Source organism: Lytechinus variegatus, chromosome 4 (genome assembly GCF_018143015.1).
Source record: "Lytechinus variegatus isolate NC3 chromosome 4, Lvar_3.0, whole genome shotgun sequence".
NCBI classification, from domain to species: domain Eukaryota; kingdom Metazoa; phylum Echinodermata; class Echinoidea; order Temnopleuroida; family Toxopneustidae; genus Lytechinus; species Lytechinus variegatus.
The window spans coordinates 46,718,726-46,744,419 of record NC_054743.1 but is presented as its reverse complement, the minus strand read 5'-3'; the positions used below and the strand labels follow the sequence as shown (position 1 = coordinate 46,744,419).

Sequence of the window (25,694 nt, the reverse complement as noted above, 5' to 3'; positions counted from 1 at the left end):
ACTTCATTTCACATGACAATGACGAGAAAAGCAAAATATTCCATATAATAAAATACAAAAAAATATTGAGTGAGTGATGTCTTCAGTTACCGACCGAGACATATATAACTGTTTTGTGAAATGAAGCGAAACTTCAAAATGTCATAACTTTCTTATTTTACATCCGATTTTGATGAAATTTTCAGTGTTGTGCTTGTTGAATTTTTCTATTTTTTATTCAAAACAAAAGTTTTTGTTGGGGTGGACTTGTCCTTTAAATTGTTCAAATTGAAATGCATATTAGACCAACTGGTCATGGGACGAAATGGTCATAGACGAAATGGTGATTATGCGAAGTGATGATTGCATCAAATGTTTATCAAACCAAATGGTTGTTAGAGGAAATGTTGATGGACTGAATCAGTAGCATACCTAGGATTTTCCACGAGGGGGGGGGGGGGCAAAATCGTCTGCCTAAAAATTTGACAAGAAAAAAGGTCTTCAGCCTTAACCAAAAATAAAGGATCTCGTACCCCAAACAAATTGACAAGCCCCCCCCCCCAAAAAAAAAAAAAAAAAATCAACAGGATATAAGGACATTATGCACCAGAAAAATTTTTTTTAACTTCGTCAGGGGGGAAGGGATACGTCCCTTGCATGGATTGTGAATCGTGGGGGGGAGTCTGCCCCCTGCCCCCCCCCCCCCCTCCCCTCCCCCCCCCGTAGGTACGCTGGTAGACTGAATGGCATTAGACTAAATGGAATGAGACCATGCGGTGAGTGAACGAGATGGCAGTAGACGAATTGAAATTTACCTCTCAAAATATGTCATATTTAAACAGAAATCGGGAAAAGGGTCAACAAAATCTACGTGCGCCGGTGTATGCATCGATGAGCAGTTCAAAATTCAACGAAATCGCCCACTCTTGAAAACACCTCGCCCCCTACTGGAAGAGTGAGAAAGTCTAGAAACGTGGGTGCCAAACAATTGACCAATGGTAATGATTCTGCGATGAAAGTGGGCGTGCCTCGGTTTCGTCGCCGACGAATGACACCGCACGACCAGACTCGGTGCACGTGCCGTTCCGGGGTGCCAACAACTAAACATGAGTGCAATTGTTTAGTGGAAGTCCCTGGGCGCAGGGTGCTTGATCACTTCCGTGGGGGTATATATCAGGGTAAATGCTCTTCTCGGCGACATTAATTCTCAAAACGAGGGGGAAAAGCTCACGTTGATCGACGATCCTGTCCTCTGGACTCTCTAAACTTTTTTTCGATTGCTTGTATGATTTCATGGTTGCATTTCTCAGTTTTTCCTCTTCCCTGGCTGGATGATACGTCGTTAATACAGCTTCTACATAATTCTGGAACATATAGGTAAGAGGAAATTTCTGTTTTTCCCTCCAAAATTATTTCAATATTTCAAAATGCAATGTTACCTCGATTATCTAATGTTTATATTAGTATATGCTTGCAAAAATGATAAAATTATATGTTTTTTTATAGCATCTAGTAGTAAAACGGTAGGTTCCCCCCTTTTTTTGGAGGGGGGAGGGTTAAATGTTTAAATGTCAGCAGTTTCGTACACGCTGACAGTTCCTCCCAAAAATGACAAGAAAATTAATGGGTATCCCCCCATACCCCTTTGGTTTGTGCGGTATTTGGCGTTTTTCCCCAACCTAATCCAATTTATTCGTCAAACTAATTATTTTCAGATGTCTCTGTATTTGGAAATGAAGTGTGTTCAACTCCATTTTCTTATTGATGTTGATAAGAAATAGACGAGATAAAAATAGATCGATTATTCTTCGTCTGAGTATGTATTTTTTAACCCACGAAACGTGAATATTTCTTATAGAAACTATTACCGGTTCATTTGTTTCTTTATGTTTACGGGAAAATGTTTCACGTTTTTGCTACACGTGGTCTTATCTCTAAATGACACAATCCACATATTTCTCAGGGTTCATTTTCCTATTTATCACCAACTATATTGTACCATTATTGTGAGATAAAGTGTGTGTTCTTTAATTGAATTTATGTGCGGATGTTTGGTTGTCTCGCATTAAAGGCATTTGGGGATCAAGCTAAAGTTCATAACCATGAGCATCGATCGCATCCGACTGACAATTTCGTGTTGATTCAGTGGATAAGTCCCAGGACTTTGAACTACAAGGTATGGGGTTCAAATCACAACGCAGTACTCGCGTCCTTTTGGCAATGCGTTTATTTATTGAATTATCCGCATTACTCCTAGGCGGCTAATTGGAGGATAGGTTTATGAAAAGGGTATCATTCATTTGCCACTTTCCAATGAACAAAATTGCTGGCAAGATGTTTTCCGGAGTTGCCCCGCAGTAAGCTATGTTTAGCCTGATAGTAACCCCTGAAAGCTCCCGTTGTGTTGTAGAAATTGCAACTTTGTTCATTGGTTTATTTTGTTCAATATTGTTTTTCAATATTGTTAAATATTTTGTTATGTACTGTGTGTTTTCTTTATTAATTTGTATAGTGAACACCAGCAGAAACAATAAATGAAACAAGATCGACCCCCCCCCCCCCCGAAGAAAAGAAGAAAATTATTCATAAGCTGGCTGAGTATTGTGGGGACCATTAATATTAACCCCCAATTCAGTACACTTATTCACTATTTCGACTATCAGTACTACCGTGATTAATATCATTATTATTATTCATTTTTATTTCCAAATTATCTTTTGCTTGTTTACTTCATTCTGATTAATTCCATTCCATGGATTATACTTACAAGGTAACCTATATTTGAGCTGCCAATGTATTCCAGTTTTTTGTATAAATCACGTTCGATCATGAAAAAGCCATGGTATAATTCAAGAAAAATGTGTTTTGCTGTTTTCTGAAAACTTGGCACGATGCCAAGAGTGTAAATAAATAATAAAAACAGAAACATCCAGGGTAAGAAAATGTGTTTTTCAGTATTCCATTCGAAGAAGAAGAAAAAGTGCATTGAAAATTCGCGAGCGTGTCTGTCATGTCAATACCTTTTGTTACCTGGACAGGATCAGAGTCTGAAATCCACAATGCCCCCCAGACACATAGGGAAAACGGACTCCGAAACGAGCGATCGTTTTGTCATGGGAAATAATGTAGGGGAGCTTTGATCGGACTGGGGTCAGTTACACCAGTGCGACAGTGCCCATAATCACGATAATGTTTACGTCCTTTACCGAGGTATCCGAGACAATGTTGACATTCCCTCGGTAATGTTTATGAAGGAAATACAGTCGAAGCATGTAACGTGTCGTTATCAGAAACCGAAAAGTTTGTTCTTCAAGTTCATGAAGCTACTAGCGGAGCTCCATGGTTTCATGTATTTATAAAGGAGAATGAAACATTTAGGACAAGATAACTTGTGTGAAAACAGGAAAAATCAAAGAAACGGATCAATGAAAGTTTGAGAAAAATCAGACAAATAATGAGAAAATTATGAGCATTTGAATATTGCCATCACTAATGTTATGGAGATCTCACATTGGCAATGCGACAAAGATGTGTGATGTCACTTGTGAACAACTCTCCCCATTAGTTTAGTATAATTATATTCACTTAAATTGCCTCTTTTATCACATCTATCAGTCGATCATGTGTTCTTACTATAGGAGGGCATGTAATGCAGATTTTAAAAGAATACATCATGGATAAAGAGTTTGTATCACCCTAAGAAAGAGCAAAAATAGACGTTTGGGGGTATTTTATAGTCCAAAGGGAAAGTTGTTCACATGTGACATCACACATCCTTGTTGCATTGCCAATAGGAGGATCCCCATAGCATTAGAGATTGCAATATTCAAATGCTCATAACTTTCTCATTAATTGTCTGATTTTTTCTCAAACGTTTGTTGATCTGTTTCTTTGATTTTTCTGTTTCGACACAAGCCTACATATTTGTTACAAAGTTTTCATTCCCCTTTAAATGTTTAATTTTGTGTCGCTGTACTGTCGGCCTAACTGTATTCAGATAAGGTTAGAAAAATCATGTTTCATTTGGCATAAATATACCTCAGTTCGGACCCTTGCCCATTAATTTGTCAACATACAAATTGCTCTCCTGCCTGTATGATCTCATTTCAGATGGTACACTCTAAAAACAAAAAAAAAATGAATGGTTCAATCAACAATTAAATAGTCGGAGAAATATCAACCTTTTCTACATGTCGCATTTACAACTTTCAATGGTTTGACCCAACACTTGAAGTGTTGGAATCAGTTTTATGCAAGGTTGGTTAAAACAATTGTGCAAGGTTGTCACTCGTCCCACCTTTCAAATGTTGATTCAACATTTTGTTTTGTGGAGTGAATAATTCCACTATGTCTACAACCGGTTCGTCTAAATAAAGGTAACACTGTCTCGTTATCAATTACATGTACTCTACCATTTCGTCCGATTCACATTTGGGCCTATTTCGTCCACCATGCCCTGTAAAAACTGTGGTGTTAAAACTGACACCAATTGGTGTTAATAGAGGACCACACCCTGAGGTGTTCAAATTTCACCCTAGAGATTGAACATAACACTAAAGAGTGTAAATGTAACAACCATAGGTGTTGTAATAACACTGTAAGAGCCAATATTACAACCCTCAACTTAAAATCCCTTTAAAATGCTCCCTTCATATTTTGATGTAAGACACGCCTTGATTCCTTACAACCCAAGGGTAGAAACATCTATCCTTGTCATGTTTATGCCTCCCAAGTGAAATGTATTTCCTATGGTCAATCACCGTGGTAACATGTGCTGTTTGTATGGTCTCTGTTGGTCATTAATGACATTCCATTCAACTCTATAAAAGCCCACCCTTTTCTTTTTTTTTTTTTTTTTTTTTTTTTTGTATTTATATGTTTTATTGGGTCCACACTGACCAAAAATAAACAAAACTAACAAATCAAACATAATTAAAATATTTACAAGTGATCATAACATCATTAGAAAAAAAAAAAAAAAAAAAAAAAAACATATAATAATAAAAAGAATAAATAAGAAAAAAATAAATAATAAAGAAAAAAAGAGCGGAAAGATTTATGCAATGGCACAGACATGATAACTTATACAACTTTGATGGCAAGTATTTGTATGCATATATACAGGGTAAACATGATACATATAATGATACATGTAAAGATGACAAAAATTATAATTCAAACTTCCATTTCTTAAAATGAGCCGTGAGTTTATGTCTTTTTTTGGCCACACAATATTCAATTTCCCTTTGCTTTTTAACAAATGATCTGAAGGCTCCAAAGTTTGGATCAACTTTGCTGAATTTACAAATGAAAATGAAGTACTTCAACAATAAAAATAAGTAGGAAATGAACTTGTCATCCGGATCACCAAACATTTTACTGAAATTAGATAAAGTAAAATCGGAATCAAACTTCTGTATTAAAATAGTCAATAAATCTTGCCACAGGGGTAAAACCTTTTCACAAACACAAAATATATGAACCGATGTTTCAGGGAATTTGTTGCAAAATTCACACAAAGGGGAATCTTTCCTTTTAATCTTGAAAAGAAAATCATTAAAAGCAATGCATTTGTGAAAAACTTTGAAATAAAAGGAACGAATTTTAGTGTCTATCGAACATTTGAAGTTATTGCAATGTATTTTCTCCCATGATATATTGTCAGGAATGGGTAAGATACTGCTCCAATATTCATAACGTGCGTCAGGGCTAGATTTGCCACTCAAGATATTATAGGCGTAGCTGGGTAATTTTTTAATACCTATCAATTTGAGAATTAACATATGATGAACATCATCATTGTCATGGACGTCAGCTTTTTGAAGATTGGGAATAAGCCAGTCTTTAGGGATATTTTGGATTAGAAAATTAAATTTTCTTCTGTCAGAACGAGGTATATTAAAATCCAAGATAAGTTCTTCAAACAATTTATGGCCAGGGAGGGGTGGATTAAGCAAATCTGATATCGTGTGAACATTGTTATCATACCATGTACCATAATAAAAATATTGTTTGGATTTAGAACGAATCAATCTGTTAAACCATAATGATTGACATTCCCCTAAGTCAGAGAAACTACAATCAAAGATATCAAAAGTGGCTTGTTCTCGATATATATACCAGGTGCGTAAAGAATCAGCAAGTTGTGTACATCCCAGAGATCTTAAAACACATTCAGGGGCATACGCTTTCCAAAGAATATTTGAATCTTGATGAAAAGATTCCAAAAAGGACAACTCAATATATTTCCATGTCGAAGTGTATCTGTCATCAAGAAGATATTGCACCCAATACATCCTTTGAGCAAGGGCAAATGCATAAGGGTCTACCATTCGAAGGCCACATTGGCTATAATCATTGCACATCAGTTTTCTTTTAACCCTGTCCTTGCCTCCTTTCCAAATAAATCTAAAAAACATTTTATTCAAGTCCTTATAAAATTTAGAAGGAACTTTGATACCAAGAACAGAAAAAAGGTATAAAAGTTGAGGCAAAATAAGAGACTTGATAACACAAATTCTACCAATCAGAGAAAGATTCCTCATTTGCCAGCAGTTAATAGTCTGTTCCATTCTTTTCAACTTTACCTTATAATTGAGATCAAACAGTGAACCAAAATTAAGTGAAAAATGAATTCCCAAAGATTTAAATGTATTTGTCTTCCACGTTATTCCCCGGTTAGCAAGGGGAAATTCTTGGCAACCCCGCTTAGAACCAATCCAGATGGCTTCTGTTTTAGATAAATTAATTCTACATCCAGAATGCACTCCAAATATATGTAAAGTATCAAAAAGGTGATTAAAAGAATTATTAGAACCGTCCAAAAATACAACAGAATCATCTGCAAAAAGAGAAATCTTTACTTCATGCCCGTTAACAGGAATTCCTTTGATTTGATCATTTTGGCGAATAGAAAGAGCCATTATCTCGATTACAAGAAGAAATAAATATGGTGAAATCGGGCATCCTTGAAAAATACCTCTTTGCATAGAAATACGGTCTGTTAAAAATCCATTATTTAAAACATAAGTCTGCCGCGAAGAATACAGAGTCTTGATCCAATTTATAAAATTATTCCCAAAATTAAAATGTTGTAATGTTTGAATTAAAAACCTGTGGGACACACTGTCAAATGCCTTTTCAATATCCAAGAGTACAATTGAACCAGGAATATCTTTAAAATCACAGTATTCAATAATATCTAAAATCAGGCGAACATTACCACTTATATTTCTTCCCTTCAAAAATCCAGATTGGTCAGAATGGATAAGAGAATAAATACAACGTTTTAATCTATTAGCTAGACATTTTGCTAAAATCTTATAATCAACACTTAAGAGGGTAATGGGCCTATAATTCTTGATAAATAGAGGGTCTCTATCCTTTTTCGGAAGGAGACTAATAACACCATTTCTTTGGGACATGGACATCACTCCATTAAGCAAAGAAAAATTAAAAGAATCTAAAAGCATATCACAGATATCAGGCCAAAAAGTCACGTAAAATTCAGCAGGAAGACCGTCAAGTCCGGGAGTTTTATTTGCTTTCATTGACTTGATTACATCAAATAGTTCTTGCTTCGTTAAGGGATTGTCTAAAAGCGATCTATCATCCTCAGACAACTTTTTAATTTCTATTTTCCCAAAAATATCTTCGTTAAAATTTTCACCTGAGGTTCCAATAGCAGGGTCATGATTGGCATAGAGTTTACTATAAAAGTTTTGAATTTCCTTTAATATTTCATGTGGATCAGTAATAAGGTTGCCTGAAGAATCCTGAAGTTTGCTTATATTTTTTTTCTGCCAAGATCTGTTTTCTAAATTACAAAAATACTTAGAATTCTTCTCCCCTTCCTCTAACCACCTAGCTCTAGATCTTATAATGAGGCCTTTTGTTTCATAATGATGGATGATGAAAATGAATTGATTTAGACCATGATTTATCCTGCACAAATGTTTATTCTAGTTAGTTTTATGATGCAATTTCGTTTAAATCTATGCAGTTTTTACAGGATTGGAGCAACGATTATGGTCAAAGATATTTGGATGATTGGCCACCATCTTAATGTCTTGATAACTATCTTCTCAACATGTACATCCACTACAATTTCTCTCAGAATCTTTTTGTTTTCTGTACTCAATGACTTCTCTTGTCATGATTATCGTTCAAATAGTTAAATTATTCGATTTAATTATGAACACTTTTTATCGTTCAATTGTCACAAGATAATTATTTCTCTAACTTTCTTAAGGTTCCGTATTTCCAATGAAAGGTGCATTTTGAATACCTGTTCTGTTGTGTATATAGCCACAACTGATTTTATGTGTTTCATGTAGATAAATTGTAATGTATGCAACATGTTTTTTTATTGTTCCACTTTATAACATGCATACTTGAAGGGGATTTATTTTTAGTTTTATTACCACGCAATCTCTATATACCTGTAACTCAATACTTTGTTATTATCTGTAAGCCGTTATAGCTCCATGTTTATAATTCGATGTTTGGTAATTTTTGTTGTGTTATAGCTTTGTTTTACATTTTGTAGTTTAGTTACATTGATTGATTAATGTTTTTTCATTACATTTTGTGATTTTGTTATCCTGATAGGTTTATATTTTGTTTTACTGGTTACCTGTGTTTACTTAATATAATGAAAGTCAGTTCTATATCTTCGAACCATCATTTAAAATGATTCTAAGATTTTCTGCATGTATTATAAAACTTTAATAGGTATGTCATGGGACATTTTCAGCAAGCCTCATATATTTTGAAACGAGGACGTTTCTTCTTGAAAGAGGTATCTAATGTAAGAGCCAATATTACAACCCTCAACTTAAAATCCCTTTAAAATGTTCCCTTCATATTTTGATGTAAGACACGCCTTGATTCCTTACAACCCAAGGGTAGAAACATCTATCCTTGTCATGTTTATGCCTCCCAAGTGAAATGTATTTCCTATGGTCAATCACCGTGGTAACATGTGCTGTTTGTATGGTCTCTGTTGGTCATTAATGACATTCCATTCAACTCTATAAAAGCCCACCCTTTTCTAATTCAGTGTTCTTTCTCCAGGGTACCTCTCCACCTTCGGGTGAGGTTCCAACCATTATCATCACTGCAGAATGTTATACATGTATATTTACTTATCATTTTTCTAATATTAATTAAACTACGATCTTTAACTGTAAATGACTGGAGTGAACTGTCTTGTTTACTGTTATGCGTGTGATATCGAAGTGACACTCTATTTATTGCCATCGAAGGATTATATATAAATATCGACAGAAAATAGAGTGTTACATTGGTGGCAGCGGTAAACGGTTTACACCTCACCCTCGGATTTTTGTTTTCAAACCGTTCCTGCGTGAATTAACAACATACAACCTCATATCGATGATTTCGATATGCTCATCTAACTTGGACACTTTGCTGAGTTTGTTTGTTGAATAGCTGATCAACTTCGCTGTCGTCTTCTTTGCCACCAGCCTCAACATTTCAGTCGTCGCTGTCATTGCCATCATCGTCGTCTTCATCATCACCATCGTCATTGTAATTCAATCAGAGCCTACCAATCCAATTGAAGTCTTCATCACCAGGTTGCTGCAATTCTGGATCGATAAGTTTATAGTATACCTTCTTAATTCTTCACATTTTAGGCTTTACTATCCTGTTGTTCCTGCTATCTGCCGGACTGAACGTAAATTCCTGTTATAGAGGCCACCTCAAAGTCGTCTTGATTATACTAGCCGATTGATCTTTGCAATATACAGAGCAAGCGGACTGGAGTTGATTCACAGTATCTATATATAATATATATGTATTTATTTTCTACTCCTTTTTAGGCAATCGCCCTTCATTGTTTTGTTGTATTTTTAATGCATTAATTCATTTTCTTCATAAAATATATAATTTGCTTTGTAGGTTTAAGATCTTTTCTTAGATATCTATGTTTAGCGCATATTCATTTTATTCTATCTTCAGGTTAGAGTTGGTTTATTATGAATGGATCGGAAGTTCAAATATGATTTTAGTTATCACCCTTCATCTTTTCCCTCTGTCCCACATGTCCGCGTATATTTCGTTGATAAAGACCAAGCTCCTGTCCCAGCTTCATTGGACCCATCCTCCCCATGCTCCCTTATTAGCAACAGTCTTTTAGATACATTACCATGTCTCAAAGATTTGGAGGAAGGTGAGCCCTTGTACTACCCATGTCCCCCTTGTCGCTCCAACCCTCAGCCTACTTACTCAGAATGGACTGTAACTACCCCCCTTAGTTTAGGTTTGAACCTGGATCATATATCCTGTACATTACATGCTGTGGATGATCTTAAGCCCAACATTGTCCTAGGCGCAGATTTTCTTTCTAGATTAGAAGATGAATATGTAGTCACAGATAACATTTCCCAATGCCTATTCATTGACTCTGTCAGGATTCCCTTCTTGTCCCGCACTGAGGTAGATCATTATGATCCTATTGAGGACATACCAGCTTTGTATTTCAGAGATTGCGGACCTCCGGTTCTCGGAACAAGTCCCAGCACACCAACCACTTCACCCCCTCATCCATGTACATCTGCTGCATACCTGTATGATGTAGATCATGCAGGTCAATATTACCATCACGATGTCTATTTCCCTCAGAATATTGAAACCTCCTCTCCTTCAGTTCCTTCTCCTGCTCCTCTCTCTCCATCTCACCATCTCCCTGACGACACCTCATCCCAATACCTTTCTCCTAACCCCTCTCAAACACCCCTTCTCTCTCAACTTCCTGGCCCGTGTCATTCTGATGAGACTCCCCCTCTTTCTGAGGTCCTCCCTAACACTAAGTGTGCACCCATTACATCCTCTCCTCCTGCACTTACTCCTCTTCCTCCCCCAACACATTGCATCATTATCATTGATGCAGAAAATGACAAACCTGATTTGGATGCATGTTCTCCAACTCTCCACACACCTGTGTCCCCTCGGCTCACTCCCCTGGACCAGCCTTTAGCCCCTCCTATCCTCACCCCTGCCCTATCAACCCCATCCTCACTTGAACCTCAACGTTTGACCCAACCGTCCCTTTCCCATTCCTGTATATCTTCCGACAGTCTTCTTTCCCTCCCACCATCTCCTACTCCACAAGCTACTCCTCCTTCTCCTCAACCTCCACCCCCTTCCCCGCCTCCCCCTCCTCCGCCGCCTAGCCCTGATAACACATCTCCTCCAGTCGCACCTTTGCTAACTGTTCTCGACAATGATCTAGGTTCGTTTCTCCCTCTTGATCAGGTTAATGCCACTCCCAAGATTGATATTGGTCCACCCAATCTCCCAATTGTATCATTGGATAAAGTTGAGAGGAGCACCTTGATTAATTTCATTGGATCTAAATCGACCCATTCTTGCATTCAAGACAATGATACCCTACTTGGTACTCCAAGCTTCTTGCCACGAGCAAGTTCCATCTTTGATTCACTTTGTCGTCTCACTTCCATCATTTCCACTGACCCACTCCCCTCCTCTGCTCTCCACCATGGGTTTACTCCTGTCATACTCCCTCATGGTCCTGGTCCCCCTCTTATCCCATGTTATTGATTGAAAAATGATTGATACTTCTGGATGATGAAAATGAATTGATTTAGACCATGATTTATCCTGCACAAATGTTTATTCTAGTTAGTTTTATGATGCAATTTCGTTTAAATCTATGCAGTTTTTACAGGATTGGAGCAACGATTATGGTCAAAGATATTTGGATGATTGGCCACCATCTTAATGTCTTGATAACTATCTTCTCAACATGTACATCCACTACAATTTCTCTCAGAATCTTTTTGTTTTCTGTACTCAATGACTTCTCTTGTCATGATTATCGTTCAAATAGTTAAATTATTCGATTTAATTATGAACACTTTTTATCGTTCAATTGTCACAAGATAATTATTTCTCTAACTTTCTTAAGGTTCCGTATTTCCAATGAAAGGTGCATTTTGAATACCTGTTCTGTTGTGTATATAGCCACAACTGATTTTATGTGTTTCATGTAGATAAATTGTAATGTATGCAACATGTTTTTTTATTGTTCCACTTTATAACATGCATACTTGAAGGGGATTTATTTTTAGTTTTATTACCACGCAATCTCTATATACCTGTAACTCAATACTTTGTTATTATCTGTAAGCCGTTATAGCTCCATGTTTATAATTCGATGTTTGGTAATTTTTGTTGTGTTATAGCTTTGTTTTACATTTTGTAGTTTAGTTACATTGATTGATTAATGTTTTTTCATTACATTTTGTGATTTTGTTATCCTGATAGGTTTATATTTTGTTTTACTGGTTACCTGTGTTTACTTAATATAATGAAAGTCAGTTCTATATCTTCGAACCATCATTTAAAATGATTCTAAGATTTTCTGCATGTATTATAAAACTTTAATAGGTATGTCATGGGACATTTTCAGCAAGCCTCATATATTTTGAAACGAGGACGTTTCTTCTTGAAAGAGGTATCTAATGTAAGAGCCAATATTACAACCCTCACCTTAAAATCCCTTTAAAATGTTCCCTTCATATTTTGATGTAAGACACGCCTTGATTCCTTACAACCCAAGGGTAGAAACATCTATCCTTGTCATGTTTATGCCTCCCAAGTGAAATGTATTTCCTATGGTCAATCACCGTGGTAACATGTGCTGTTTGTATGGTCTCTGTTGGTCATTAATGACATTCCATTCAACTCTATAAAAGCCCACCCTTTTCTAATTCAGTGTTCTTTCTCCAGGGTACCTCTCCACCTTCGGGTGAGGTTCCAACCATTATCATCACTGCAGAATGTTATACATGTATATTTACTTATCATTTTTCTAATATTAATTAAACTACGATCTTTAACTGTAAATGACTGGAGTGAACTGTCTTGTTTACTGTTATGCGTGTGATATCGAAGTGACACTCTATTTATTGCCATCGAAGGATTATATATAAATATCGACAGAAAATAGAGTGTTACAACACCTATAGGTGTAAAACTAACACCACCAATTTAACACCGGTGTAAAATAACTGGCGTGATCCTTTATGTACACCGGTTAACACCACAATTTTTGCTGTGTGCCCACCATAACACAAAGGTTTGCGATTAATTGCAAATAAGAAAGAACTGCACAGATTGGTTCCCGGTCATCATTTTAAACAGAGTACGCATGCAACGATGATCTTGATTGGTCATTGGACTCGAACGATTGATTGCAAACCTTTGTGATACAGAGCCCTGGTGGGCCAACTCTAAATATATGGTATTTGTTCTGAAGTCCGGTTTTACTTAGGGCCTTTTCACACGTGAATCTAGAATCGTCATTGTAATGATGATTGCTATAAATAATAGTGACTGTGATTAGCGTTCGTGATTCTAATCATGTTCTAGTTTGGTTTCACACGAGCTAAATATTCGTCATTAGCCTTATTTTTCACTGGAATCATCATTCAAATTACGATTTTTTTTACCGTGTGAAACGGCAGTATGGCTATGTCTGTGCGAAAATTATGGGATGCCAATGTTATTCGCCTCTGTTGCATTATAACCTGACAACATTTTGGCATTTTCATTTCATTAATTTTCATATCCAACATCGATTCATTTATTTCCATATTCAACATTCGCGCCATCAATGTTAGATATAGAAATACATGGGATTAAAAAAAATGTTAATAGGTTTGTAATATATTCATATACTGTAAAAACTCTGGTATTGATTTAACACCAGCCCGGAATCTATATATGTCCACACCAGAGAAGTGTTAAACAACACAGGTTTGGGTGTTAGTCTAACACCAGATAGGTGTTTATACAACACAAGTTAGTATTAAAACAGCATCGGTTTGATTTTAAACTGGTGTTTATTCAATACTTCTCTGGCGTGGACATATATAGATTCCGGGCTGGTGTTAAATCAACACCGGAGTTTTTGCAGTGTATTGTTTTAATCCCAATGCAACAGAGGCGAATAGCACTGATTAGATTATCATTCCCAGACACTTTGGAATGCGGAATCAGAATGATACCGGCTGATGAATCGAGCCTGTTTAGAGGTTCGAGTATTAACATACTGGCCATCCCAAGTTATAGCACACCATTAGACCTTAGTTTGAATTAAATCGAACATACCCTACTTAAGCATTTTGCATAAAATATGTTAACAAGGACTGGGGGCATGATGCCCCCCCCCCCTAACACCTCGCGCGATATTTCCGAAACGCAACAAAAATAGAGCCGCAAAATTTAATGCCTTTTTTTTGACGCCTCGCGCAATATTTTTTAGACCATGCAATTTTGCGACGAACGGGTATAGCGTCGCCGCCACCCGACTTTTTATTACACCATGTCGGTCATGCCGAAAATGGCTCGTTTGTATACTTGTGTACAAAGTCTATGGGAGATTAAATTCACAAAAGGGTGATTATTTTTCATTCTAATTGTTCTGCTCAATCAATTTAGGTTTTAATTTGGTTGTTAAATGGTCTGTAATAATTGCCATGCATTGAAAAAAAAAGAAAATAGAATGATGAAAAAGCAAGAAAATAAATGAGAAATTATAAAAACAAAGAAATACATAAGGAAATAGCGTGAACGGCGGCCGAGATTATAAGGGGCCGGGGTTGCACCCCCCCCCCCCCTCCCCGGTCCTCACTACATCTCAAATAGCCCAACCCTTTAGGATTAAGAGGGCACTGATCTCTTCCGTTTTCTCATAAAATTTGTACACGATACAAAGTGGAACGGGTTCATCCCCCATTTTTTCAGGAAGAGTGTGGCCCTTCAGAAAAGGAGCTATGACATGTCTGATTGACGATCGCGAAAACTCCATATAGCCAAATTCGGGGGCCTGTAACACAAAGCTCTGCGATTGATCACACAGTTTGCGATTGATTGAATGATCCATGTAATAAATCGGTTCAGTTCAAGCGTCTTTATTTTTCATGTGTCAAAAGAACAGTTAAAGAATACAATACATAAAAAACATAAAAATCGTGCCTAAAAATGAAGTAAATTGAGAATAAAGCTTAGATACTTGGTAAAAAAATGACCAGGTTCATTACAAATGATGTAGAAATGAGACACTGAAAAAGAAGCAGAGCTTGTAGAAAATTGAGTGCCTCTGAGATTAAATACAATGTCTTAGTCATATAGTCATATCGGGGGGGGGGGGGGCAGTCGAGGTTTTCTCTGTGTGCAAAAATACCACCTAAACAAGTTTTTCGCGGGCTTTATTGACACATTTTGGCCCATAAACACGAGTCCACGCGCAAAACTGAAAAAAAAAAACACCCCTTTAAACGCGTTTTTTTTTTGGTCACGCGTGTGTGCACAAATATATTTGACCGCCCCCCGGGAGTCAAATAAGATTGTATGTATAAAATAATTGACCATTATACATTGCGTTAAAAAAAATTAGCCCTGGGATCAAACGCTATGGCTGTGTTTAAGGCTGTCCTTTCTGATCGAGTTAGCAGATCGGCAGTTTGAACCGGGCGATGAACTCAATGTGTTGTTTAGGATCAAAACATCGAATTGTAAATAGTTCAAACAGATGAAATGTGTAAGGTACACGTGACATCGGGATCTGTAACAATCACTCCAACGTGATTGCTCACTCTACAGCAAATTGATAAATAATAAAACCATAAACATGGAGATCATCGTTGTTGAATGAATGAAGATCGCAATTCATCCATTCATATTTCATAAAACTTGAACCTCTATGTTCCCATTTTATGTTGTTATCATTCCGGTCATTAAAGGAGAATGAAACCTTTGGATCAAGATAGCTTGTGTGAAAACAGAAAAATCTAAGAAGCAGATCAACAAAAGTTTCAGAAAAATCGGACAAATAATGAGAAAGTTATGAGCATTTGAATATTGCAATCACTAATGTTATAGAGATCCTCCAATTGACAATGCGACAAAGATGTGTGATGTCACTTGTGAACAACTCTCCCCATTACTTTAGTATATATTTCACTTAAATTGCCTCTTTTATCACATCTATCCATAGATCATGTGTTCTTTTTATAGGAGGGCATGTAATACAGACTTTCAAAGAATGCAACATGGATAGAGAGTTTGTATCACCACAAGAAACAGCAAAAAGAGACATTTTCAGGGTATTTTATAGTCCATCCAAGGGAAAGTTGTTCACGTGTGACATCACACATATTTGTCGCATTGAGGATCTCGATAGCATTAGTTACGGCAATATTCGAATACTCTTAACTTTTTCGTTATTTTTCCGATTTTTCTCAAACTTTCTTCTTATTCTTTTATTTTTCTGTTTCGACACAAGCCTACTTGTTCCAAAGGTTTCATTCCCCTTTAATTATTTTTCTCGATTGTAGAGGCACATGAACTTTTCGTTCGTGAATAACAGTTACGTGTTTTTATCTCGACGCTTCTCACAGTCTATACCCTTTTATGCGCTACTTAAGGGGGTACTCAGGGCTGAAAAATTCACAAAGCAGAAAGCTGAAAATTTCATCAAAATCGGAGTAACAAATAACGAAGTTATTTTTTAGAATAAAGTTATATGCACGTCAACATTAATATTGATTAGATGAGCTGATGATGTCACATCCCCACTTACCTTTTTCTCATGTTATTACATGCAAAACTAATTATTTTTAGTTTTGTACATGTGTAAGTGATTTGTCTCCTTTATGCAATGAGTATCTAATGCACTTAATCAGTTGTCAATCCACTTTTACAGTAGAAATTTTTTGAATAAACTTAATTTCATATAATAATATATAATAGAACAAGCGGGGTTATGACATCATCAATGTGCTCATTGAATATTCATGAAGACATGCCTCGAACCATTTCACCGGAATAATGCCAATCTTTAAAATGTCAGTAACTGTGTTATTCCCTAATCAGATTTTGATCAAATTTTCAGTGTTTTGTTTGTCTGATTTTTCTTTGTCTGTTTATATCTTATTATTTTGAACCCGGAGCATCCCTTTAAAAGTAATCATGTTTCCCGTTTGTTTATCTACAGCTAACGATGATAGCACTACGACTAGAGTGCACGTAAGGTGACGTCAAACTAAACATCAAGAATGGGAAACAGTGGCAGTTCACCGATGGGTGCATCCGTGCCAGTCAACTCCCAGGGACTTGAAAATCGCCCTCCCCTCGAGAAACCAATCAACATCACTAATAACAACTCTTCCATGAAGACACCAAAGGATCCTCCGTCCACCAATGGTATCGAGAAAGGGTTGATCAGTATGAACGGAAGCGGCAGCCACGACGTGATTTTCAACAAGGACAACGAGCCGTTAATCGGGGAGAACACCAAGTTTGAATGGGACAGACAGGTACCCCTCATGGACCCCACCGTAGTGGCCATGATGGTAGAGAAGATGGAGATGATGAAGAAGATGAAGAAGATGGGAGGGCGCCCTCCGATGAACAATGGGCAAGAACCAAACGGGACGGTGGTGGACGGGAAGATGCCAACGAACGGTAACCTGCATCCGGCACCTTTGAATGGTAACACGACATCCAACAAACGGTTACCAACGAATGGTACACACCCCCATGGGAAGGCCCCGCCCAACGGTGCACACCCCGTGATTGGGAAGATGCCGCCGAAGTTCCCCAAGCTCCTGGGCAGTACAGAAAATGCTGTTCGGATTGTGAGGCATATGAAGACAGTGTTCAATTCAGATGAAGTACAGGACCTCTGCGATGAAAAACTGGATTCGACAGACAGCAACATGATGTTCAAAATGATGGTAAGTCGCGGAATTAAGAATTCACTGGTACGGAAACCGTATATCCCGGGACCCGTCTTACAAAGATCGGCGATTGATTCGACCAACTTTATACAGAAATCCAACTTTGGGGGCGCTTAGGAGACTCGAGGTCAATTCCCCCAATCTGGAACCGCGTTTAAATTCGGAGCGGACAAAAAAAGTAGAAATCCCGGGTCCTGAATCGAGGACTAAGCTGCTGTACTAGTCCTTCAAGTTTTGACTGAGATTTCTTATGTATATTTTGCCATCCTTTACGCTACATTCTTTCAGTCAGCGTTAATCCATTACTCACCGTCTCTGATTTTTGTCTCGCCCACAGAGTTGAAGGCGAGACTTAGTGATCCAAATGTCCGTCCGTCTGAAACCTGACGACACATAACTCCGCAACCATAAGTAACTTTTCATACAAAATTGGATGGTAGATATACTTAGGGGACCTGCATGTTATGCTGCATTCGGAGTTCACATGGTAAGGTCAAAGGTCATTTTCAGGTAAATGTTAAAGTTTACGTGCAAGACTCTAATATGACACATAACTCTGCAACCGTAAATCGCTTTTTAAACCAAACTTAATGTACTATAAGGGGACCTGTATGTTATGCTACAGTCGGAGGTCACATGGTAAAGTCAAAGGTCATTTTCAGGTCAACGTTAAAGTTTATTTGCAAGACTCTCTTATGACACATAAATCCGCAACCGTAAGTCACATTTCACCCAAACTTGAGTTGTAGATGGACTTAGGAGACCTGTATATCATGGCGCAGAGGTCACATAGTAAGTCAAAAGTAATGTTGAGGTCAATGATATGACACATAACTATGCAACTGTAAATCACTAGTACAGCAAATTTGGGTTGTAGCTGTACTAGGAGACCTGCATGTTATTCTGATCGGATGTCACATGGTAAGGTCAAAGTTCACTTTGAGGTCAACAGACTCATAACATTAAGTGTTATTCCATCCCAGTCATTTCACGATAAAGTTTCAATACAATTCTGTTGTGGGTGAGACACAAAATCGCTTATGCCTTGTTAGTTTGTTGGTTTAGTTTTTTTTTCAATTTCTTTTACAATGTCAAATGAATATTAGACTTTAAATCCAACCCAAAACCCAGTTATTTACAGCCGATTGACGTTCCGCCATTGTAGGGTGAACGAAATCGATTTTAGAGGCGTGAATGTGTACCCCTGTGGTACCCTCTAGTATCATTTTTTCTTTCTTGTTTTATGCAGCAATGTAAACTGGAGATGGAATTCAAATTCTTAAACGACCTGGGTATGGGTCACCTCACGCAGCTGATCAAACAAGGAAAACTCCCTCCTGTTGTGCAATTGGTCTTCATATGCTACCAAGACGATCCAGAGGTAAGTCTTTCTGTCACAAGGGGAACTGTTAATGGAGATCATTTGTCAGGGATTTTCACTGACACTTTCAGCCAATCAGATGCCAGTTTTCGTTAGTCTATAACAGTTCGTCGTTCAGCGAGTGACAGTGCAATAAATATTATCAAGTGAGTGGGGGAAAATGATGACACTGGACTTATTGCCCTTTTACTTGTCGAAAACGGGGGTATCAATGAAAATCAAAATTTGTTTCATGAAATTCGATCCACCAACCCCTAGTTTCAAATTCCCGACCAGTCAACGATTCTGAACCTGAACATGCTTAAAAATGTACCTTTATCCAAGTCATCCCATTGCAACTTCATTCATTTACCTTCCTGAATTTCTTTCAACTTCAGGTCTTAAAGGAAATGGCATTCGTTGGTCCCATATTTTCAAAGCGACCCGAGCTAATGGTTAGAAAAGGAGACGCAGTTCCGAATATCATCCTGAGGACTTGCTCCGAAGAGGCAGTGACGCTGAACGAACTTCATCTAAACAAAAACCTCCCCCTTGTTGTCTTTGCTGCCTCATCATCCTGACCCCCGCTTCAGGTAAGTGCCTCTATGAACTGTAATGTTATAATCTACTGAAATACTCTAATTTCATAGGATGAGAGGCATATTTACCAGCGAAAAGTCACTGACAAAGCGCTCCAAAAAGCACTTCCTTCTACCTTGGGGCCTTTAACTTATCAAGTTATACCCTATCCCTCCGAAATCTTTCATTCAATCAAGCCAAAAATTAGTATTTGCCATGAGACAAGAGCCCACGTCCTAAAAAAGAACGTTTGCCATCCTTCTCACGGATCTTCCTATTATTCGTTACAGACCGATAACGTTCTTGTCAACTAACTTAACAGTTTGTGTTTTGTCATTTTTTTTCATCGTGCATTTACAGGCCTGTTTAATAGGTGGAGCTCTCTCTGACTTGCTGGAGAGTTACCGAACGCAGGCCGAGTTCTTAGTAGTTTACTTGGAGGAGGCTCATGCCAAAGGGGAATTTGGCATGGGAAGTAAGATGAGTAGGAATTCTAGACATTCCTCTATCCATGATAGAATCAATGCGGCAAAGTAAGTAGCAATTTAATTTTTCTTTTAATTTCTAAGATTTTTAAATTTCATTTCATTTCGAATCATTTGAACATGTTGAAGCACGGTGCCTACCTCCGCCAGCAAACCGTTCTTCCGCAAGGTTGTGTAGATATATATTTTTTTGAATTTCATCTACATTTAAGATCTTCAAATGATCGCTTAAACTAAGCGATCATACACCGCCGGTTTGTGATAGGTCCATGTTGCGACCAAGTCGTTTTCAGCTATACGGCGTTTCGTTATTCATTTTTTAATGTGATTGCCCGAAAAGCAACGCGCGACTTTTACTCATATTTATTGTTCTCAAGAATAGCTTCTGAATGACAACACGACTGATTCCTTATTGAATTCGTGATGTGCGGGTGTTTAAGGAAAAAAGAAACACATACACAAAGCTGGTCACACTATTATACGCCGACGTATATACGCTGACTAAAAGGTGGCATTCACATATTATGCAGGTTTGATCGTTTGCGATCACAATATTTATGTTGCAAAGAAACGCAACGGTTTTAAGCTGTTGCACCATCAGTTGTCTTTCGGAAGGTAGATATGGTCGTTGAAAACACGAAAAAAAATAGATTGTAGATGCATCTTTCTTACCAATCCCACTTCAAGTATAACAAATCCGACTCGAGAACGGTAAAGATGTACCAGAATAGTGGGATAGCAGAGATCAATTTCTTAACGTTTCATTTTCAAACAAACGAAAATGTTATGATGTACTGCAAACCTTAATTATCATTTAAAAATAATAATTTTAAAAAAAGTTAGAAATGAATATATAGAATAAAAATGAGATGAGAATAAAGTAAAGTACGGTGAGGTCCCCTATCAAACTAAAATGTTTGAACTACAAGCATTGCCTCAGTTTGTCACTTTTTCTGAACATGCCGAAAGATATCAAACATTTTAGGGAACGGGGGCCTCAATGATAAAATATGTATTTAACCTATGTACTAATTTAACTTTTCCATTACTCTCTCTCTCTTTTATGAAATAAATTTTCAGAGATCTAGTAGCACTGGACAAAACTCACAGTTGCTGTTTAACCGAAGACATTTCCGACACCAATCGAATGCGGGTTGTAGTGGATACCATGGACAATACCTTTACGTCTCGCTTTGACGCCTTCCCCGATCGCGCGTTCATCATCCGCAACGAACAAGTGGCGTACATTGGTTCCGATATTATGGACCAAATGGAGCACCCCGAACGGCTGATGACGGACGAGATCCGCGTCTGGTTGAAAGAGAATAAAGAGAACATTTAAATGATTATTCCAGCCGCCATTAGACCGTCAGAGTGACTTTTTTTTTATTCTGGCGCGTTTCAAAGTCGAGGACATGACGAACATGCAGCTTCAGAGACTTTTAGATAGACGCCAATCAAAGAAGAGCATTGCGTGTTTGAAAATTGCCGTTAGCATGGTTAGCCCGTACTGCTTTGCACGCTGGCAAATTGAAAGGAAGAAAGCGAGATGGCTCTATATCCACATTTGGATAGCGTACGTCGTCATCAGACATGACAGATACATTTGTCTCTGTTTTAAGGGAGACGTCACTTTTGTCTCTCGTTTACCTGTTAATTGTCTCCCGAGACATGCTATATAGACCGTCGCAGTTCGACATAAACGCGTATGAGTCCCCATCAAACAGAGATGTCATCAACTGCGCACTTGTAAAGTCGACATCGGGGGTCTTTTCACGAGGAGTTTTTGTAAGAGATTTTTTTTTCACTAATTCGCTCTCGGCCAATAGGATGCGAAGATTTCAACTAGTTCAGAAGACCAGTCAGTGAAAAATTACGGGGAAATGAAGCATTTCATGAAACAAATACATGTAGTGATTTTCAAATGTTGCTAAACCTATAGAAATCTTTGTATCTTATTGGCTTACCCCCCCCCCCCCACCACCCAAAAAAGCACTATTTTATTCAACACACCCATGAGCAACGGGAAACGACTGCTGGTAAAGTTTATGTTGAATTTGCTATTTTTTGTTCTCATTTATTATTATAATAAATTTTTTTCGGGGGGGGGGGCACATGTACCATAATCCATCTTTGGGTATTTTTTTTCTTCTTAATTTTCCTCAAACTACCTCGCGTACGATTAAGAGACAATGCAAATGGCTTTACAAACAATTCACTTGCTTCACCGTTGGCCTCTGACCACAAACCAACCCGGGCACAAGACATTGAAGACCATTCTCTGAATTCAACAACTGAATACCTTATCTTGAAAGAAAAGGTAGTAACATTGGCCAATCATAATCGTTGTTGCATGATCAAAGCCTTCAGGTTTTTTCTACTATCAACTAATCACGATTCAGTCATTTGCAATCTCTTTCAACTGAACGCAAATCATAATTTCAGAAAGAGAAAAATTTGGAATTTTGTAGGCTAGATATTCAGAGCGAAAACATGTACGGCACTTGTTCGACGTACACTCGTAAAAGTAATGATTATATGAATATTATCTTTTTTATGTTTTTTGTAGTCTGCATTAAATCACAAAATCATGCGTATTATACTTCACTTTGAATGTATAACTAGTATGCACACGTCATTAAGCCAGTTCGTAGTTCCTTTCTGCGCATGATCAAAAGATTCTACGCATGATCAGAACAAGGTCATTTGTAATGGTGCTTTAAAATCTAATGAGATAAGCACCAACTTTGATGTCTTGATTATTCATATATTCTTTTGAATTGTCGTTTTCATTTACATCCACAAAAAACAACAATGCTTCCACGAACGACTGGTATTTCACAGTTTGTCAAGTACATTGTACAACATGCTAAAGGTATATGCATTCAAAGTAGGAATGCAACAAATACCGTCATTAAGTGTTCATTGGTGTGCTATTCTAGTCACCTGGTCTATTCAATTTCTTCATCCTGTATGTAAGGCAAGCTTACGTAATATCTTGCTTTGAAATCTGCCTATCATGATGAAAGAAATGAAAGGTCATTTGACCAAAATTGCCCATGAAGTAACTACGAAATGGTCTATTAAATAAAATAATTGAATGTGTATTGTATATAGATAATATATTTGCAGCTGTCATGACATAGGGCATTATTAACTACAATTGTTGATTAATTACCTTTCATCAAACCATTTCTAACAAAAAGAAGTTTTCTATTTTGATCTTTTTTTTTGTTTACTTCTGTAAACAACAAACTCAAGTAACATAAAATAGAAGTAGAATTAAGAATTTCGCTATGATAATACATTTTGTGGCATTGTTACGGAGGTCCTGCGACACCAAAAGAAAGTAGACTTTCACTTTCTTATGGAGGAGGTTCGTTAGTCCGAAAAATTTATCCCGAAGGCGTGATAAATCCAAAACTAAGTATATTAATAAGCAATTAACGCTATGAACTATCCTTCATTTTCAGACTCTAGAATCGTTTGGATAACGAAGAATCGTTTTCGGATTAACGAATCTTTGGAACAAGAACCTTCGGAATAATGAACAGAACTTCGGAAAAAAAAGAAAAGAAACGAATCTTTTTTCGGACGAAGGAACCTTCGGAATAGCGAAGTGTAGCTGGTTACATAGTTATGAATAATTTCAAGTAAACAACACCAAATGGAGGGACATGGTGACTTTGATTACAAATAGACCGTCAGTACATTGGCTAAATGGACAATAAGATATTAAATCTGAATTACACAATAATTACGTAGCTAATGAAACAGTCATTATTTTAGGAAACGTCTTGTATTATGCTGTAGAAGTCTGAGTTTGATGATCAATGGACTTTTAGTACTTTTGGTGATTCCATATTTTATTCATTTTCCGTTCACAAAGTACAACAAAATCAAACAATACATAGTCAAATTTAAAGTACAACATCAATCGAAATAAGGTATAAACAATGAGAATTAATGCAAACTAAAGTAACTTTGACTATAATTTGCCTCAAATATCGCAGCCTATTTCCTCTCGTCTCTATTGGGAGATATGCGACTAGTTTGGGCAATACTTTGCGATATTACCAGCAATGATGGTCAGTGTGCATAACCTTTGACATTTAAAAAAAAAAATATAGTTGATATTTTTGGAGCTCATTGAAAATTGAATGAGCATAAATACAGAAATGCACTAAATTACGTATGATACCTCAATATACCCGCAAATCTTTTCAAAACAAAACTATTTCAGATGTTTGGGCATTACCAACCGAATAAGAATCTTTCAAATTATGTTTAACACCTCTTCAGGAATTATTATTTATTATATGTTACGTATTTACTATGCAAACGTCTTGAAATTAAGCTCCATGATATTTTCTTATCACAGTATATTGGATGTATATGACAGGTTTCTTTTATCATTATAAATGGCTACTTGCACAATTAAATTTTCATTTAGAACATGCATTAGTATAGAACGGATCAGACAACAGGCCGCTTCGCATTAATAGGTACATGAAATCAGCTTTCGAATTACTACACTAAATTTCTTCTACCTTGCATTGTGTGACATAGACCTTAATTAACCTGAATAACAAGTCCCAATTCACAACCCGTTTATTCCTGTAGCAGATAATCTTAATAGATAGGTGGATATGATAAGTGCTGTGTTTATGATATTGTATTTACATTTTCGCTTCAGAGTACATATTTATATTGCTGTGCCTATAATAATATAAATCTATGTTATTTTTTTAAGGGGGGGGGGGTATTTTACTTAGAATCAAATTGTCATTGATGGCCTAATTTTCATTTTTATTTTGACAAAACATTTCATGGGATTCCAAAATGTTGTCACCTTGAAAACTCTGTACTTATTTTTTAATTCTTTCTTAATAAAAAAAAACTGTCATGCCCTTAAAGGGATGGTCCAGGCTGGAGATATTCATATCTCAATAAATAGAGTAAAATTCCCAAAGCAGAATGCTGAAAATTTGATCAAAATTTGATAACAAATAACGAAGTTATGGAATTTCAAATATTTATATTATTAGGGTAAAACAGTTCGGGGCTTGTCTTTATGAATATTCATTAGGTGGGCTGGTGATGTCATATCCCCACTTGTTATTTTGTATTTTATTGTATGAAATTAGGTTTATTCAGAAATTTTCTACCATGAACTAAAACAATAGGATTGATAACTGATTAAGTGCATTAGTTATCAGGGACCGCGGAACGGTTTTCAAAGTGGGGGGGGGGGGCTATGCAAAAAATCACAATCATATGGTCATTTTTACGTTATTGTACACGGTTTTGGAAAATATTGGGAGGGGGGGGCTATAGCCCGCTTCCGCGGCCCTTGGTTATTTATTGCCGCAACTTATTTCATCATAATGAAGATACATCATTTACACATGCATGAACAAATGTAAAAAATATGATTTCATGTAATAACATAAGAAAAGGGAAAGTGGGGATGTAACATCATCAGCCCACCTAATGAAT

At 37.0% G+C, this 25,694-nt stretch overlaps 3 protein-coding genes across 3 annotated transcripts; all 3 read left to right on the top strand.

Annotated features, from left to right (window-relative positions):
- Positions 1 to 1,113: 1,113 nt before the first annotated feature.
- On the top strand, positions 1,114 to 20,236 carry LOC121414183. The gene is made up of 5 exons (XM_041607257.1): positions 1,114 to 1,356; positions 17,027 to 17,768; positions 19,021 to 19,152; positions 19,530 to 19,724; positions 20,071 to 20,236. The coding sequence occupies exons 2-4, from the start codon at positions 17,088 to 17,090 to the stop codon at positions 19,710 to 19,712; spliced, it is 996 nt and encodes a 331-aa protein (XP_041463191.1). The 5' UTR covers positions 1,114 to 1,356; positions 17,027 to 17,087; the 3' UTR covers positions 19,713 to 19,724; positions 20,071 to 20,236.
- On the top strand, positions 9,977 to 11,565 carry LOC121413034 (proline-rich protein 36-like). The gene has a single exon (XM_041605797.1). The coding sequence runs from the start codon at positions 9,985 to 9,987 to the stop codon at positions 11,563 to 11,565; it is 1,581 nt and encodes a 526-aa protein (XP_041461731.1). The 5' UTR covers positions 9,977 to 9,984.
- Positions 20,071 to 22,172, top strand: LOC121414184. Its single transcript, XM_041607258.1, has 2 exons — positions 20,071 to 20,243; positions 21,276 to 22,172. The coding sequence occupies exons 1-2, from the start codon at positions 20,179 to 20,181 to the stop codon at positions 21,535 to 21,537; spliced, it is 327 nt and encodes a 108-aa protein (XP_041463192.1). The 5' UTR covers positions 20,071 to 20,178; the 3' UTR covers positions 21,538 to 22,172.
- The last annotated feature ends 3,522 nt before the right edge of the window (positions 22,173 to 25,694 follow it).